The 19,875-nt window shown below is 38.1% G+C and overlaps 2 protein-coding genes across 2 annotated transcripts in view; both read right to left on the bottom strand.

Moving 5' to 3' along the window:
• Positions 1-19,875, bottom strand: part of SUPT3H (SPT3 homolog, SAGA and STAGA complex component) — a 556,588-nt gene that overhangs the window by 179,096 nt on the left and 357,617 nt on the right. The window lies entirely within an intron of this gene.
• Positions 7,458-7,888, bottom strand: LOC113926438 (copper transport protein ATOX1-like). Its single transcript, XM_035728467.1, has one exon. The coding sequence runs from the start codon at positions 7,848-7,850 to the stop codon at positions 7,644-7,646; it is 207 nt and encodes a 68-aa protein (XP_035584360.1). The 5' UTR covers positions 7,851-7,888; the 3' UTR covers positions 7,458-7,643.

Here is a 19,875-nt window from a genome sequence, read left to right as displayed (position 1 = left end):
CTCTCCTTCTCCTTCTGATCCTCCACTTCTCTTTCTCTCTCTCTCAAGAAAAAAATTAAGTTAAAAAAAGTTTAAAAAATTCATAAATACATGCATACCATCTTCAACAGTTTTAACTAATCCTTTGTGTACTCATCAAAAGTAATGAACATTTATGAAAAGTGCTAGTAAATGTTGATTTTATTCAATTATTTAAAAAAAAGTGGTATCCTTATGTAAAGTTAAACTCAGGTATCTGGGATATATAGAGTTCCTTAATTTACACAGACCGATATAATCAATAACAGATAAGGTTTTAATAGATTTTAAATATTTCATTATTTTACAAGTCTAAAAGTTCAGCTCGCATGCATTTCTTTAAAAATTTTCAAAATTAACGAATGGTTAATGTCAAATTTGCCAAATTAGAAAATTGCTTAAGAAATGGAAATTCCCCAGGAGAACACAACATACAAAGAGAACATGCCCTCATTCATATCCATCACCTCATAAAAAATCGTTTCTTCCTCACTAGTCACAAGTCCTCTAACCCAGTAAAATTGTCTTGTGCCAACAGAACATTACAAATATATTTGTACATTCTCAGGATGCAGTGATTTTGTCTTTCTGGGCCCCACTATCCTCATGTAAAATGGGAGATAGTCAGAATTTCTTAGGATTAGTGTTAAGATGAATATGGTCTCTTCTACAAGAATACACAGACACCACTGTATGCAGACCTGTGTATTAAGGTAAGATAAGCTAAAGAAGAAACATGCAGCACATTTTCCAGAGGCATTGACTGAATTAGATAGTAATTAAAATAGTGTATTTACATTGAAATAGACACAGATACATTATGGTATAGAATACAAAATTTTAATTAAATTTCATTTTTAAAAAAATTTCTTAAAAGTCACACTTAACTTAAAAATCCATTTAGTCTAATCTACCCTTAAAGGAGTAAATGTACACAAGTACTGAGGACACAGTAAGGCTATTCACTGTACACCTGGAACAGGGCAGACACTCTATATATGGTATTCATAGGGAAAACTAGTTTTAGTGCTTATGAAATGGCTGGTACTAAGTTATATACATATAATTACTTTTATGAAAGAATCATCCCTTTCTCAACATTTTGTTCAAAAAAAGAACTTGTCCTCCTTTTCCAAATATTTAATAAAACAGTGTGGCATTCAGCCCATGTAAAAAGGATCTTTTCGGTCTCATTGGTGATTTGGACTCTCCCATAAAACGCACACTCTTCTGGGAACCTCACAGCTAAAGACAAACAAAAGCAAGGAAGATTACAAAGAGAATGTAAAAATTTTAACTCAATTAATTCCAACTGAATTTGCTTTGATTCTCCAATCATATAAAGGAGAGAGGCAACAATACATACACACAGACAGAGATAAGGAGCTTAAATACTGTAAGTTCCTTACCCCAGTCCTTCTCCTCACCAAAATTCCCACACAGAACAATAATCAGACTTAAATGTAAGTTAAAAAACCCTTTCTGACAACTCAACATTTGCTCTGTTCTCTGTGCAGAACACTATATTACGTACTGTTTAGAGTTGCAAATAAAACAAGAATAGAAGAGTAGAAAAATGGAGAGCAGAAAGTCCCACCCAGAATGCAAGCTGGTGCAATCCCTCTGGAAAACAGTATGGAGGTTCCTCAAACAGTTGAAAATAGAGCTACCATACGATCCAGCAATTGCACTACTGGGTATTTACCCCAAAGATACAAATGTAGCGATCCGAAGGGGTACGTGCACCCCAATGTTTATAGCAGCAATGTCCAAAATAGCCAAACTGTGGAAAGAGCCAAGATGCCCATCGACAGATGAATGGATAAAGAAGATGTGGTATATATACACAATGGAATATTATGCAGCCATAAAAAGGAATGAGATCTTGCCATTTGCAACGACGTGGATGGAACTGGAGGGTGTTATGCTGAGTGAAATAAGTCAATCAGAGAAAGACATGTATCATATGACCTCACTGATATGAGGAATTCTTAATCTCAGGAACAAACTGAGTGTTACTGGAGTGGTGGGGGTGAGAGGGATGGGGTGGCTGGGTGATAGACATTGGGGAGGGTATGTGCTATGGTGAGCGCTGTGAATTGTGCAAGACTGTTGAATCACGGATCTGTACTTCTGAAACAAATAATGCAACATATGTTAAGAAAAAAGAAAAAGAAGAAGATAGCAGGAGGGGAAGAATGAAGGAGAGTAAGTCGGACGAGGAGATGAACCATGAGAGATGACAGACTCTGAAAAACAAACTGAGGGTTCTAGAGGGGAGGAGTGTGGGGGGATGGGTTAGCCTGGTGATGGGTATTAAAGAGGGCACATTCTGCGTGGAGCACTGGGTGTTATGCACAAACAATGAATCATGGAACACTACATCAAAAACTAATGATGTAATGTATGGTGATTAACATAACAATAAAAAATAAAAAAAAAAGAAAGTCCCACCCAGCATTTAAGGAGCCTATCCCCATATGGGAGACCATACATGTATCTCGAAGGCTGAAAACAAACATATGGAAATTCATAAATAAATATGACCTGATTAAAGCTGTGCATAACTACTACTGGATAAAATTGCATCACTTCAGCTTTCACTTATTTCAAATTTGTAATTGTTGGGATATGCTGGACATGGGAATTCAGCTTTGACTCATGAAAACTGACTAAATGTATTGAAGCTGCAAACAAATAGAAAGGCTTTCAAGAACTATTCACTCCCTTTCTAAAAAATGAGAAACTCAGAAATATGCAACTTAGAAACAGAATTTCTTCATCTCAGGTCTATGAGTCAAGAAAGACATGTTTTACTCCACTTGTATTTATAACCAAGTGTGCTAAATTATTTTATTCAAGCAGAGCTACTACAGTTTCCTCTCAATTCACCTAGCCATCTAAAATGATAATTCTAATACTAACAGTAGTAGTAGCGGCAGTAGTAGCGGCAGTAATATCCATTTATTAAATGCTTAAGCCCCCGTCCAAATCAAACCTCTATCTTCATCTCCCACCCCCACTGCTGCCAGCTAAAAGCTCTCCACACTAGGTCCTACTGGTATTGTGTTTGAATCTATTGTTCTAGTAGGCTGCAATAATCTTCCAAATTCTATCTAATTCCTACTCAATTTTTTTAAGATTTTATTTATTCATTTTGAGAGAGCAAGCGAGCACGAGGAGGGGCAGAAGGAGAGGGAGAGAGAGAGCATCTCGAGCAGACTCTACGCTGAGCGTGGAGCTTTATCTCATGATCCTGAGATCATGACCTGAGCCGAAATTAAGAGCCGGACCTTTAACCAACTGAGCCACCCAGGTGCCCCTTGTTTCTAACTCCTACTCAATTTTTAAAACTCAGCTCAACCTCATATCCTCTAGGAAACCGGGCCTAATTCCCTGTTCCCAAAGTGCCCAGAGCACTACTGAATAAGTGCTGGCATATATCTGGTACATCTGGTATACCTGGCACCAGAAGGGCAGATTTCCTTTTCTATCTTTACCATATACCATATACCAAATACCATATACCATATTTGAAGTCAGAAACCACATCTTTCCTTGTTATGTATCCAGAGCACCCAGCATTATAGTAGATGCTGAAAATATATTCCATTAAATGAATGAATGTGTTGGGTATTATTCTAGGAATTTATATTTCTATATAAGAATTATATAGGTATAAGAACTACTTTAATATTTTACCAATAGGAACAGCTTCAGAGGTGGAAAATAACTTGATCAAGGTCTCAGAATTACCAAGTGATGGAGTCAGAAATAAATCCAGGCCTGTTGGGTTGCGGCCTAGGTAACTCTATGCTGTCAACTCAAAATATTATCCTAGGTTCCCAGGTCTTAGATTCCTGGATGTGATCTCTTCCAGTATTGAAAATCGAGCTACCACCCTCTGGCCAAATGAAGAGTCATTTTAAAGTGTGCAAACTGGGATTTCAGTTAAAAAATTTAGTGTTTCAAATTGCCACTGAAGGACTTCTCAAAGCTTTCGCAGCCATATGAACAGATATCTCTAAGGTAGCAGTTCTCAGTTTCACACGGTGGATTATTTCATGAGAGGGAAAAAGAATGAGGGGACCACCAACTCCACCTATACCCAGTTGCCATTGAAAAGAAACCTCACCATTACTCATGGGAAAAATGGCATCTGAGAAAATACTTTAGAAATGTCATTAAGTAAATTATTAATCCACACCGTAAAACAGACTACAGACGCTGTCGTATTATAAACTTTAGAAGAAACCAGCTGGCAGACCACCCAGAGACTCCTAGGAGCCCATCAGTGGTCTGTGGGGACCACACTTTGAGAACCACTGTTATAAGAAATGAAACGGCTTCCTCCTCAATAATTCAGGGACTCATGGTTTTTGTTTTTTTCTAGGGGAACACACTACCCTTGTAAGCCAAAAATAATCAAAGCAGTAAGACCTCTAAATTCTTCTAAAACACTGTCATAACCCCAAACTACCTTGTTTATGGGATGTAGTCATGTGGACAGTGAACTTCTACATATATGTAAGTATATATGTATAGACTATATACACATAAACACAGCTCTTATTTAGTTTTTTTCATTTCTTTTTTTTAAACTGTGGAACCACCAGTCATTCTGGAAAAATAGAACTTGTTGTTTTTCTTCTTTAAGATTTTACATTAAATGAATGAGTATTATCAGAGATACCTAATATTAGTATCTAAACTAAACCAGACCACTGTGTCATTTCAAGCATGATCTAGTCTGTCTAGATAGTTACAGTCTTGGTCTATAATGCTATCATCACTGGTGTAGTTTGCAGCTGCCTTCTCAATCAGTTTAGGAACCACAAAAGAGAACAGTCTTCATACTTTGCAGTAAGAACACACTTATTGGTCTCTGTCTTTGTGCCAGGAAATATTTGAGGAGCTGAGGATACAACAGTGGAAGAGAAAGGAAAGGAAAACAGTCTAAAATCATCTTTATCACCTTAGAATTTATACTCTACTAAGGAGAAGGACAAAAATAAGGAAAGGAGGACAGAAGTATGATAGGTAATCATAAGAACTGTCAGTGGGAAGGAAGAAAAACACCGATACTTTTAACAGAGTAGTCACAGAAGGTGATCTGTAGGAAGTAGGGGAGCAAGACAGGCAGGTATCTAGGGAAAAAATGTTCTAGGCAAAGGAAGTGGCAAACTCAAAGGCCCAGAGCCAAGTCACAGCAAGGAGGCCCATGAAGCAGAAATGCAGATGAGGAAATGTGGTGGAAGACTAGATCTTGCATGGTCTGGCAGGGGACTGAAAATTCAGGCTTTGACGCTGAGTGAGATGAGAGGACAGTGAGGAGTTTTGAGCAGAATAGTGACATTATCTGACTTACACCTAAAATGATCATTCTGCTCTGTTGAGATTAAACTCATCACATCAGGACACATCAAAAGCAGAGAGCCTACTGTACATTGGAGATACAGGTCTGGAGGCCAGTTAAGAGGTCTGGGTTAGAGCTATAAATTTGGGACTTATTGGCATGTATCTGGGACTTGAAGTCAGATCCTAGAAAAGATCCCAGGAAGGAGGAGAGACAAAGCCAAAGAGTGCCAGGGACTGATGTCTGATTAACTCCAGACTGAGAAGAACAGCCAGCAAAGGAGGCTCAGGAAAGTGAGGCAAAGGACAATAACAGAGTTTAGTGCCCCAAGAAGCCCAGTGAAAACATTTCACAGAGGAGGGAATGTGTGACTGTCAAATACTGCTGAGCAGTCAAGTAAGATGAAGACTGAAAATCACGACCAGCCTCAGCAACATGGAGGTCTCTTGTACCTCAATAAGAGCAGTTTCAGAGAAGCAGGGAGGGCGAGATCTGACTGAAAGAGTATAATGAAAACTGGACTCAAACAATAATTTAATAAGAGCATAAATATATAAAATTAAAATACCAACATCTTTTCTCTACACACAATAACTGAAAAAGATACTAGAAGAAAATATCCCCTTTCAGTGAAAAAAGGAAAACACTTAAGGAATAAATATCACAAAAATGTGCAAAGCTTATATGAGGAAAATTTGTAAAACAAAACAAAACAAAAAAAACTGCTGAAAACCATTATAGACTTGAACATATGAAAAAACACATCACTGATTTGTAGACAGGAAGACTCAATAGCATATAGATGTCAGTTTACTTTACATAATTTATCAAGTCAAGGAGATCCCTCTAAAAACACCAATACATTCTTCTCTAGAGCCAGACAAATTTATTCTAAAACTCAGGTAGAAAAATAGCATGCAAAAAGTAGCAGTTAAAAACTTTGAAAGGGGAATAGGAGCAAGATGGCGGAGGAGTAGGAGACCTGGATTTCGTCTGGTCCCAGGAATTCAGATGGATAGGGATCAAACCATTCTGAACACCTACGAACTCAACAAGAGATCGAAGGAAAGAATAGCAACAACTCTCTGAACAGAAAAGTGACCACTTTCTGGAAGGTAGGACGTGCGGAGAAGTGAATCTGAGGTGATATACGGGAGGATAGACGGCGGGGGAGGGGGCCTTCATCAGCAGCTTCTGGCAAGTGATAGAGCCGTGGAGCACAAAATCGGAACTTTTAGAAGTAGGCTCTGCTGAGTGACATCGCTCCAGTGGCTAAGCGGGGCGTGGAACCCTCGCTGAGACAGTGTGGCTCAGGACCTTCGGGGTCACAGAAAGACCGGGGGTGCCTGAGTGCAGCAGAGCTCCCAGGTATCGGAGCGGGGAAGCTAGCTGCAGAGACCGAGCCAAGGTGCGGGCTCTCAGCTTGGGGTTGCCATAAACCGTCATCCGCGGCACAGTAGGGCCACTGCTCCTCCAGCGGGGACCCAACAAGTGGCAGATCTGGGAAGACCCCCCCTTCCTCCCCGGGGAGGAGCAGTACGGGAGCGCACCGCAGGGATCTGGGTTTGGAGACTCCAGATGGGGTCATGTGCCAGAGATAGAAATGCTCAGTCACAGGCCGGGTGAGCACAGAGTGCGGCCGGAGACTGGGGAGACGGGAGCGATTGACTGCTTTTCTCTGGGGGCTCACTGAGGAGCGGGGCCCCAAGTTCTTGGCTCCTCCAGGGCTGAGACTGGGAGGCTGCCATTTTCACTCTCGTACTCCAAAGCCGTATGGAAAGCTTACAGGGAACAAAAGCTCCTGAGAGCAAACCCAAGCAGATTACTTGGCCTGGACCTGGCAAGGGTGGGGCACTTCCGCCTCCGGCAAAGACATTTGGGAACCAGGGCAACAGTCCCCTCCCCCAGAAGATCAGCAAGACAAGAACAAGTTGACCGATCAATGAGAACGGAAGAACTGCAGCGCTAGGGGAATACTGCACATAGAATTCATGGTTTTACCATGATTCTTTAGTCTTTCAAAGTTAATTTTTTTCTTTTTAATTTTTCTTTTTCCCTTTTCAACCAACATCTTATCAATCCCTTTTTTTTTTTTTTTTTCCAACAAAAGCGGCTCAACTTTATTGCAGGGAAGCTAGGGAGAAGCAGGGCAAGTGAGGGTCACTACCATCGCTGAGCAGGACTGCCAGGCCCCTGGTCTGTCGGGAAGGCAGGAGATCAGTGTCCTGCTCCCTTTGGTCCATCTTGGGCCCAGGGGTCCGGGCCCTCGCTACTTGGGGCCAAGGTAGGAAACAGCCTTTCCTGTTTTCTCCAGGGTCTCCAGCAGAATGTCCACGCTGTGCTCAGAGTTGATGCAAACCTTCTTGTTGGGCAGGTCAATGTCAAACTCAACTCCTCCCAGTTTGTTCAGCACCTGGCTGACGGCATTTGAGCAGCCTTCACAGGTCATGTCCACGGAGAACTTGTGCTTCGGCATGACTGTGGATTTGGTGGTGGTGGCGGCGGCGGTGGCGGCGGCGGTGGTGGCTGCAGCTACGGGAGCGACGTATCAATCCCTTTTTTAAAAAATCTTTTTTATTTTTCATTTTTAGAGATATATTCTATCCCTTCATAGTAGTTACCCTTATTTTTGGAATATATATATGTAAGTTGTTCTCTCTTTAAAATTTTGAGATACAGTTTCTTCTAACAGATCAAAATATACCCTAAATCTCTAGTGTATGGCTTTGTTCAAGTCTCCTGCCTGATCACATTCTCTCCCCTTTTTTTTAAATCCTCTTCTTTCTTTTTTCAACCAACTTATCATTTCCTTTTATAAAATCTTTTATAATTTTCATCTTTACAATCACATTCCATCCCTTCATCGTATTAACCCTTATTTATGTACATATATAATTTTTTCTTTCTTTAAAATTTTGGGAGACACTTTCTTCTAACAGACCAAAATACACCCAAAATCTAGTGTGTGGCACTGATCTATGCACCAGCCTGATCATATTTGATCATATTCTGTTTTTTTGCTTGTTTGTTTTTATCTTTTTCTTTTTTCTTTCTTTCCCTTTCTTTCCCCCCGGCTTCAGGTCTTTTCTGATTTGTTTAGTGTATATTTTCTGGGGATGTTGTTACCCTGTTACCATTCTGTTCTCTCATTCATCTATTCTCCTCTGGACAAAGTGACAAGACAGAAAAAAATCACCTCAACAAAAAGAATAAGAGGTAGTACCAACTGCCAGGGACCTAATCAATATGGACATTAGTACGATGTTGGAACTAGAGTTCAGAATGATGATTTTAAAGATACTAGCTGGGCTTTGAGCATGGAAGTTATGACAGAAACTCTTTCTGGAGAAATAAAAGAATTAAAATCTAACCAAGTCAAAATCAAAAAGGCTATTAATGAGGTGCAATAAAAAATGGAGGCTCTAACTGCTAGGATAAATGAGGCAGAAGAAAAAAATAGTGATATAGAAGACCAAATGATGGAAAATAAAGAAGCTGAGAAAAAGAGAGATAAACAACTACTGGATCACGAGGGCAGAATTCGAGAGATAAGCGATACCATAAGATGAAACAACATTAGAATAATTGGGATCCCAGAAAAAGAAGAGAGAGAGGGACATAAGGTATATTGGAGCAAATTATAGCAGAGAACTTCCCTAATTTGGGGAAAGAAACAGGCATCAAAATCCAGGAGGCACAGAGAACCCCTCTCAAAATCAGTAAAAATAGGTGAACATCCTACCATCTAATAGTAAAACTTACGAGTCTCAGAGACAAAGAGAAAATCCTGAAAGCAGCTCGGGAGAAGAGATATGTAACCTACAATGGTAGAAACATTAGACTGGCAACAGACTTATCCACAGAGACCTGGCAGGCCAGAAAGGACTGGCATGATATCTTCAGAGCACTAAATGAGAAAAATACGCAGCCAAGAATACTATATCTAGCTAGGCTGTCATTGAAAATAGAGGGAGAGATAAAAAGCTTCCAGGATAAAAAAAAAACTAAAGGAATTTGCAAACACAAAACCAGCCCTACAAGAAATATTGAAAGGGGTCCTCTAATTAAAGAGAGAGCCTAAAAGCAACATAGCCCAGAAAGGAACAGAGACAATATACAGTAACAATCACCTTAAGGCAATACAATGGCACTAAATTCATCTTTCAATAGTTACCTTGAATATAAATAGGCTAAATGCCCCAATCAAAAGACAGGCTATCAGATTGGATAAAAAAACAAGACCCATTGATATGCTGTCTGCAAGAGATTCATTTTAGACCCAAAGACACCCCCAGATTGAAAGTGAAGGGGTGGAAAACCATTTACCATGCTAATGGACACCAAAAGAAAGCTGGGGTGGCAATCCTTGTATCAGACAAATTAGATTTTAAACCAAAGACTGTAATAAGAGATAAGGAAGGACACTATATCTTATTTAAAGGGTCTATCCAACAAGAAGATCTAACAATGGTAAATATCTATGCCCCGAACATGGGAGCAGCCAGTTATATAAGGCAATTAATAACAAAAGCAAAGAAACACAACAACAACAATACAATAATAGTGGGGGACTTTAACACCCCCCTCACTGAAATGGACAGATCATCTAAGCAAAAGATCAACAAGGAAATAAAGACTTTAAATGACACACTGGGCCAAATGGACTTCACAGACATATTCAGAACATTCCATCCCAAAGCAACAGAATACACATTCTTCTCTAGTGCCCATGGAACACTCTCCAGAATTGATCACATCCTAGGTCACAAATCAGGTCTCAACCGGTACCAAAAGATTGGGATCATTCCCTGCATATTTTCAGACCACAATGCTTTGAAACTAGAACACAATCACAAGAGGAGAGTCGGAAAGAACTCAAATACATGGAGGCTAAAGAGCATCCTACTAAAGAATGAATGGGTCAACCAGGAAATTAAAGAAGAATTAAAAAAATTCATGGAAACCAATGAAAATAAAAACACAACTGTTCAAAATCTTTGGGATACAGCAAAGGCAGTCCTAAGAGAAAAGTATATAGCAATACAAGCCTTTCTCAAGAAACAAGAAATGTCTCAAACACACAACCTAACCCTATACCTAAAGGAGCTGGAGAAAGAATAGCAAATAAAGCCTAAACCCAGCAGGAGAAGAGAAATAATAAAGATCAGAGCAGAAATCAATGAAATAGAAACCACAAGAACAGTAGAACAGATCAATGAAACTAGGAGCTGGTTCTTTGAAAGAATTAACAAGATTGATAAACCCCTGGCCAGCCTTATCAAAAAGAAAAGAGAAATGACCCAAATCAAGAAAATCATGAATGAAAGAGGAGAGATCACAACCAACACCAAAGAAATACAAACAATTATAAGAACATATTATGAGCAACTATATGCCAGCAAATTACATAATCTGGAAGAAATGGATGCATTACTAGAGATGTATCAACTACCAAAACTGAAACAGGAAGAAATAGAAAACTGAACAGACCTATAACCACTAAGGAAATTGAATCAGTAATCAAAAATCTCCCAACAAACAAAAGCCCAGGGTCAGATGGCTTCCCAGGGGCATTCTACCAAACATTTAAAGAAGAATTAATACTATTCTTCTGAAACTATTCCAAAAAATAGAAATGGAAGGAAAACTTCCAAACTCATTTTATGAGGCCACCATTACCTTGATCCCAAAACCAGACAAAGACCCCATCAAAAAGAATTACAGACCAATATCCTTGATGAACACGGATGCAAAAATTCTCACCAAAATACTAGCCAATAGGGTCCAACAGTACATTAAAAGGATTATTCACCATGACCAAGTGGGATTTATCCCTGTGCTGCAAGGTTGGTTCAACATCCACAAATCAATCTATGTGACACAATACATTAATAAAAGAAAGAACAAGAACCATATGATCCTCTCAATAGATGCAGAAAAAGCATTTGACAAAGTACAGCATCCTTTCTTTATCAAAACTCTTGAGAGTATAGGCATAGAGGGTACATACTTCAATAGCATAAAAGCCATCTATGAAAAACCCACAGCAACTATCATTCTCAATGGGGAAAAACTGAGAGCTTTCCCCCTAAGGTCAGGAACACGGCAGGATGTCCACTCTCACCACTGCTATTCAACATAGTATTAGAAGTCCTAGCCACAGCAATCAGACAACAAAAAGGAATCAAAGGCATCCAAATCGGCAAAGAAGAAGTCAAACTCTCACTGTTCGCAGATGATATGATACTTTATGTGGAAAACCCAAAAGATTCCACCCCAAAACTGCTAGAACTCATACAGGAATTCAGTAAAGTGGTAGGATATAAAATCAATGCACAGAAATCAGTGGCATTCCTATACACCAACAAGACAGAAGAAAGAAATTAATGAGTCGATCCCATTTACAATTGCTCCCAAAACCATAAGATACCTAGGAATGAATCTAACCAAAGAGGCAAAGAATCTGTACTCAGAAAACCATAAAATAGTCATGAAAGAAATTGAGGAAGACACAAAGAAATGGAAAAACCTTACATGCTCATGGATCGGAAGAACAAATTTTGTGAAGATGTCAATGCTACCTAGAGCAATCTACACCTTCAATGCACTCCCCATCAAAATACCATCCACTTTTTTCAAAGAAATGGAACAAATAATCCTAAAATTTGTATGGAACCAGAAAAGACCCTGAATAGCCAGAGGAATTTTGAAAAAGAAAAGCAAAGCTGGTGGCATCACAATTCCGAACTTCCAGCTCTATTACAAAGCTGTCATCATCAAGACAGTATGGTACTGCACAAAAACAGACACATAGATCAATGGAACAGAATAGAGAGCCCAGTAATGGACCCTCAACTCTATGGTCAACTCATCTTTGACAAAGCAGGAAAGAACGTCCAATGGAAAAAAGACAGTCTCTTCAACAAATGGTGTTGGGAAAATTGGATAGCCACATGCAGAAGAATGAAACTGGATATTTCCTTACACCATGCACAAAAATAGACTCAAAATGGTTGAAAGACCTAAATATGAGACAGGAGTCCATCAAAATCCTAAAGGAGAACACAGGCAGCAACCTCTTCGACCTCAGCTGCAGCAACTTCTTCCTAGTAACATCGCCAAAGGCAAGGGAAGCAAGGGCAAAAATGAACTATTGGGATTTCATCAAGATAAAAAGCTTTTGCACAGCCAAAGAAACAGTCAACAAAACCAAAAGACAACAGAATGGGAGAAAATATTTGCAAATGACATATCAGATAAAGGGCTAGTATCCAAAATCTAAAAAGAACTTCTTAAACTCAACACCCAAAGAACAAATGATCCAATCAAGAAATGGGCAGAAGACATGAACAGACATTTTTCCAAAGAAGACATCCAAATGGCCAACAGACACATGAAAAAGTGCTCAACATCGCTCAGCATCAGGGAAATCCAAATCAAAACCTCAATGAGATACCACCTCACACCAGTCAGAATGGCTAAAATTAACAAGTCAGGAAATGACAGATGTTGGCGGAGATGCGGAGACAGGGGAACCCTCCTACACTGTTGGTGGGAATGCAGGCTGTTGCAGCCACTCTGGAAAACAGTATGGAGGTTCCTCAAACCATTGAAAATAGAGCTACCATACGATCCAGCAATTGCACTACTGGTATTTACCCCAAAGATACAAATGTAGGGACTTGAAGGGGTACGTGCACCCCGATGTTTATAGCAGCAATGTCCACAATAGCCAAACTGTGGAAAGAGCCAAGATGTCCATTGACAGATGAATGGATAAAGAAGATATGGTAATATATACACAATGGAATATTATGCAGCCATCAAAAGGAATGAGATCTTGCCATTTGCAACGACGTGGATAGAACTGGAGGGTGTTATGCTGAGCGAAATAAGTCAGTCAGAGAAAGACATGTATCATATGACCTCACTGATATGAGGAATTCTTAATCTCAGGAAACAAACTGAGGGTTGCTGGAGTGGTGGGGGGGTGGGAGGGATGGGTTGGCCGGGTGATAGACATTGGGGAGGGTATGTGCTATGGTGAATGCTGTGAATTGTGCAAGACTGCTGAGTCACAGACCTGTACCTCTGAAACAAATAATACATTATATGTTTAAAAAAAAAGAAGAAGAAGAAGATAGCAGGAGGGGAAGAATGAAGGGGGGGAAATAGGAGGGGGAGACAAACCATGAGAGACTATGGACTCTGAAAGACAAAGTGAGGGTTCTAGAGGGGAGGGGGGTGGGGGGATGGGTTAGCCTGGTGATGGGTATTAAAGAGGGCACGTTCTGCATGGAGCACTGGATGTTATACGCAAACAATGAATCATGGAACACTACATTAAAAAAAAAAAACAACTTTGAAAGGGAAGAACAATGAAGGAAAACTGTCCTACCTAGATTATTAAAGAATATTATTAAAATATCATATAAAGTCTCTATAACTAAAAAAGTGTAGTAATGACATGCAAACAGCCAGATGAACTGGTGAAACAAAACAAAGTCCAGAAATGGATCCAAGTATATATGGGAATTCAGTATGTTATTTTTTTCAAATGGCATTTTTTAAACCACTGGGGAAAAGGTAGAAATTATTAAACTCTATTTAATAGATGGAGTTGGGACAGACAGCCATTTTTGAAAAATGATAAAACTGGATCAATATTTCATCTCATACTAAGAATAAACTCAATTTTTATAAGTGGATTTATTTTTGGGTGTTGAATTTTACAAATTCTTTATAGATTTTGAATACTGATACTTTATCAGATATGTCATTTGCAAATAGCTTCTCCCATTCCGTAGGTTGCTTTTCAGTTTTGGTGACTGTCTCCTATGCTGTGCAGAAGCTTTTTGTTTTGATGACATTCCAATAGTTCATTTTTGCTTTTGTTTCCCTTGCCTCAGGAGACGTATCTGGTAAGAATTTTCTATGGCTGATGTCAAAGTGGTTACTGCCTGTGTTCTCCTCTAGGATTTTAATGGTTTCCTATCTCACACATAGGTCTTTAATCAATTTTAAATCTATTTTTGTGTATGGTGTAAGAAAGTGGTCCAGTTTCATTCTTCTGCAGGTGGCTGTCCAGTTTTCCCAACACCATTTGCTGAAGAGACTCGTGGTGATGAGCACTGGGTGACGTATGAAGGGTTGAATCACTATATTGCACACCTGACGCTAGTATTACACTGTATGTTAACTAATTGGAATTTAAATAAAAACTGAAAAAAAAAGAAGATACAAGTATTTGGAAACCTATTGGTACAAACATGGGAATAGCTATATGCTTTCCTCATTGAAACCACTCTGTGAATAAACCTTTCAATTAAAATAAAAGGATAAATTCCAAATGGATCAAGACATAAGTGTAAAAATATAAAACCATATAATACTTCAAGAAAATAAGAGTGCTTTTCATACAACCTGTGTATGGAAAAATGTTTCCAAACTGATTTTAAAATGCAGCTACAATTGAGGAAAAGATGGCTATATTTGACTCTATAAAAACAAAAATCCTCTGCATGCAAAAATCACTATTAGCAAATCCAAAAGAAATGGGAAACTGGGAAAAATACTTGGCAAACATGCAATACAAAAAAAGAGGCTAATATCCCTAATTTATGGAGAACTATCAAAAATCAGGGGGAAAAAGGTAATGAAAAAATACATAAAATATACTGCTAGCTCATGAAAAGAGATACAAAACATTGATTTCAACCTTACTCAAGAGCAGAGAAAAACAAAACTGCACTGAGATACCACTTCTTACCTATAAGACCAACAAAAATTCAAAAGCTTGACTTTATTATCCAGGATAAAAAAAATCCCCCAAATCAAGGGGATTTTACTTTATATACAAAAGTATATAAAGAATACTATCTTTGCGAAGATATCTATATCATTCTATATAATAGGTATTATATATGTACATATAGATTCATATGCATGTTTGTGAATATATGTATGTATATACATAAATACAAAAAAAAAAGAAATGGACTTTCCTGAGAAAATCTTTAATATATTGCTGACTTCTGAATCATTTTAATGTTTCATACATTCAAGAAATCACACTGAATCAAAGAGAATGTATGTAGTTGGGGCAGAAATGAACCAAACTAGATATTAATTGATAACACAACATTCAGAAGGAAAAAATACCCATATATATTTTAAAAGAATCAACTTTACCAAGATATAATTTACACATAAATAAAATACCCCCATTTTAAAGTGTAAAATCTGATAAGTATTGACAAATGTATACACTCCTGCACTAACCACCACAATCAAGATGTGTAGGACGTTTCTTTCTCTCTCTTTTTTTTTTTTTTAAGAGAGAGAGAGAGAGAGCACAGGAGTGGGGGGGACAGAGGGAGACAGAGAGAGAGAATCTTAAGCAGGCTCCATGCCCAGCTCAGAGCCCAACATGGGGCTCGATCTCAGGACCCTGAGGTCATGATCTGAGCCAAAATCAAGAGTCCAATGCTTAACAAATTGAGCCACCCAGATGCCCCAAGATGTGTAGGACATTTCCATAACCCCCAAGCCCCTAGTCAACCACTGATAGGTCTTCTGTTACTATGGATTAGATTTCTCTGTTTTAGAGCTTCATATGAACGGAACCGTACACCATATAGTCTAGTTTGGAGTCTTTCATTCAGCCTAATGTTGAGAGTCATCTGTGTTATTTGTGGTATCTTTAGTTCATTTTTTTAAATTCTTGAGTAGTATTTCATTTTATGACTATTCCACAATTTATCCATTGAACTTTTGATAGATACGTGAGTTATTTCCAATTCGGGACTATGATGAATAAAGCTGTTTAAAACCATCACGTAAAAGTAATTGTACAGGCATTTTCCTTTCTCTTGATTCTTCATTTCTCTTAGGTAAATACACAGAACTGCAGGGCCCTATGGTAAGAATATGCTCCTAAGTAAATGCAAAACTCATTTTCAAAGTGTTCGTGCTATTTTACCTTCCCATCAGCTCCTCATCCTCACCAGCAATACTTTCAACCTTTTCATTTTTAGCCATTGTAATGGAAATATAGAAATATCACATCATGGTTTTATTTTGCATTTCCCTAATGACTAATGACGTTGAGCATCTTTGCATGTGTTTACTGGTCATTCACAAACGTTCTTTAATGAAGTGTTTTTACAAATTTTTGTCCACTTTTCATTGGGTTGTTTGTCACATTATTATGGATTGATCAGTACTTTATATATTCTAAATAAAAATCCTTTGTCTGACATATGTATTGTTTCTATCTACCCTGAGGTTATGAAGGTTTTCTCCAATGGTTTTTTTTTCCGGTGGTTTTTTAATAATTTTTACACTTTTAGCTTTCATGATATTTATATAGGTATGAACGAGAGGTTCAAGTTCATTATTGTTTGTGGATATCCAGTTGTTTCAGCACTATCTGTTAAAAATACTACTCTTTCCACCTTAAATTACTCACCCTGTCAACTTACTGAAATTCAACGGAACATATATGTGGCTCTATATCCGCATTTCTTATTCTATTCTGTTGATCTATAGGTCTAATCCTTGTGCCAATACCACTGGCTTTGATCACTGTAACCTTGAGACAAAATAAATCATCTCGTTTGTTCCTTCTCAGAAGTGTTTTGGCTATTCTACATCCTGTGCATTTCCATATAAATTTTATAATCAGCTTGTCAATGTCTCTAAAATAGCCTACTGGACTTTTAATTGGGGTTGCAATAAATCTATAGGTTAAGGAAACCCAACAGGACTGATTTTTCCAACCGACGAATTATCTCTCTTAATATATTGTAGGTCTTTTAACTAAGCAATGTTTTGTAGTTTGGGGTGTATTGTTCTTACACACATACCTTTCAATTTATCCCTAGGTACTTTGTTTTTGATGCTATTTCAAAGGGTGTTTTTAAAATTCTAATTTCATAGCTAGTAAAAAAATACAACTGATTTTTGTGGATTGACATTGTGTCCTTGACCTTGCTAAATTCAGTTATTAATTCTCGAAACCTGAGTTTTACATTTTTTTCATTTGTTATGCTTTTTGTTTTTCATCTTATTTTATGGCATGGTTAGGGTATCCATCACTACAACATGATCAAGATATGTGATACAAAGAGCATCCTTGCCTTGGCTTCATTCTTAAGGAAAAAGCATTTGGTCTTGAGCTTTACACTAAGTGGGTTTGTTTTGGTAGAGATCCTGGTATAGCAATTCTGCTATGCATATTTTATATATTAGAGGATCGACCAAATAAGTATATATATTGAGGCTGTTGATAAGCCAGTTTTTTTTTATGAAAGAAAGGAAAATAAAATAGAGACTAAAAAGCAAGAATTTGATTGTTAGAAAAAGATAACAGGGAAGCAGGAACTAGAGATGGCCCCTATTAACAACTTTTTTGAGGAATTTTGCTGATAAGAAAAGCAGCTAGAGAAAGAAGGTCCAAATGAAAAGGGGGGGGGGGTTCAGACCAAAGAAATAAGAACATATTTTTATGCTGATAAGAATAATCCAGTAGAGGGGTGCCTGGGTGGCTCAGTCGTTAAGCATCTGCCTTCGGCTCAGGTCATGATCCCAGGATCCTGGGATCGAGCCCCACATTGGGCTCCCTGCTCCGTGGGAAACCTGCTTCTCCCTCTCCCACTCTCCCTGCTTGTGTTCCCTCTCTCGCTGTGCCTCTCTCTGCCAAATAAATAAATAAAACCTTTAAAAAAAGAGAATAATCCAATAGAGAGTGGCAAAGTGATGATGGAGAAGAAAGACATGCTGGTGTCTTTGTGTGAGTGAGAAGGGATGGAATCTACTGGACAAGTGGTCAGGTTGGCTTTAGACTGAGCATGGATAGTCAAGTCATAGTAACAGGATGGAAGGCATGTAGGTGGGCAGCCATGCAGGAAAAAGAGCAGATGTGGAAGGCCTAATCTATTTTTTCCAACTTTCTCAGAGAAGTAAGAAGCACGCTGTAAGTCGAGAATGAGGATGGGAAAGAAGTTGTCAGAGATTTAAAGAAAAAGATAAAGGTACAATATGTCATCCACGAGACTGGGAGACAACATAATGGGGGAATATGTATTAGGTATCGTATTTTCTATATAACATATATAGGATATATATGTAAAAATACATATAACATTATATATTATGAATATCTCACAGGGCATCAGCAAAAACCTTATTTGAAGTTACTGGTTATGTATTTAATGTGAAACCAATCAGCATAATAGTACATTTTTTTCTCCATTGATAGCTGTGCAGATACAGGCGACTGCTTGTCAGAATTTAACCAGCACTGAGTTTTCCAGGTGAATTAGACAAAGGGGAAAAGGCCAAGGGAATTAAACACATATGCAAGGAAATGATCATAGTTATTGGCCGTGAAATTTATAATTAGGGGAGGTATTGACTATTTTAAATTGAAGTTCTAGAGGGGTGCAGTTATTGTTCACAACGAGGTCTTGGGTGTGACCATGGGAATTAATGGCTGAAGCAAGCTAAAGGACAGTATCATTGGAAGAGAGAAAATGAAGAAAGTGAAAGACCAGGGTATTGGAAGGATCATGTATGTAGCTATTGAATTGACCAAGAATTATAGCAGGAGTATGATGACCAGAAAGACAATAAAACAGTAAGATCTTTTGAGAAATCAAAGGGAATGACCTATGTATTTGGTGGTATTGTCTGATGGAATGATAGTTTTAGTTATAACAGGGAAGTGAACAAAAAGCTTTTTTGAGGTGAGTGAGTGATAGAAGATTTAAATCATATTTCCTGAAATGGTATAGTTAATGGCGTGGGAGAATTATGCCATGAGGGCGTTATGAGTTTGAAAAAGCATATTTAAAATAAGACTGTTACAATTTGTTGTCATATTTAATTCATTCTGAAATTTAAGTTAATATTAAAGAAGGGCATGAGACTTCTTTATCAGAAGTGATAAGAGCTAAGAAGGATCGTTCAACAGATAACAATCATATCAAGTTTCACTAGAAAGGTTCTCTAGGAATGTGCTGAATGTAATTTCCAAATTATGGCATGAATGCCATTCAATAGCTTTGCAAAAAATCTAATTATACAAATGGTAGAATTTTGTATAGACTGCATTTCTCATCATTATCAGTATAATTAAACATCTTTGATGTGCAGATGCTCTTATTTAACCAAATTTAAAGCAATAGCAAAACAAAACATCTACCTAAATACAGCTCTTAGAAAATGCCCCATTATTACTAACAGACATTACCTTAGTCCTGCTGACAGGAGAAAAAAATTTCACAGACTTTACCTTACTCCAAATTCCCAAGAGGATCTCTAGTGTACTGGGCACTACACTAAAGGCTGGGAATGCAAAGATAACTAAAATGAAGTCCTCCCCCTTAGGAAGGTTGTATTTTATGGGTAAGACAGACCAGGAAAGGAGGGGTTGGGGGAAGAGTATGAAAGAGGAAAAAAAAGCATTCCAGGCAGAAGAAAGCATAAGCAGGGCAGAA

The sequence above is a fragment of the Zalophus californianus genome, chromosome 7 (assembly GCF_009762305.2).
Source record: "Zalophus californianus isolate mZalCal1 chromosome 7, mZalCal1.pri.v2, whole genome shotgun sequence".
Classification (NCBI taxonomy): Eukaryota; Metazoa; Chordata; class Mammalia; order Carnivora; family Otariidae; genus Zalophus; species Zalophus californianus.
The sequence above is the reverse complement of the archived record's forward strand: the minus strand, read 5'-3'. Positions and strand labels throughout refer to the sequence as shown.

What these genes read in the sequence shown, in the direction of transcription:
- LOC113926438 (XM_035728467.1), bottom strand. Translation starts at nt 7,850, where the DNA reads ATGCCGAAGCACAAGTTCTCCGTGGACATGACCTGTGAAGGCTGCTCA.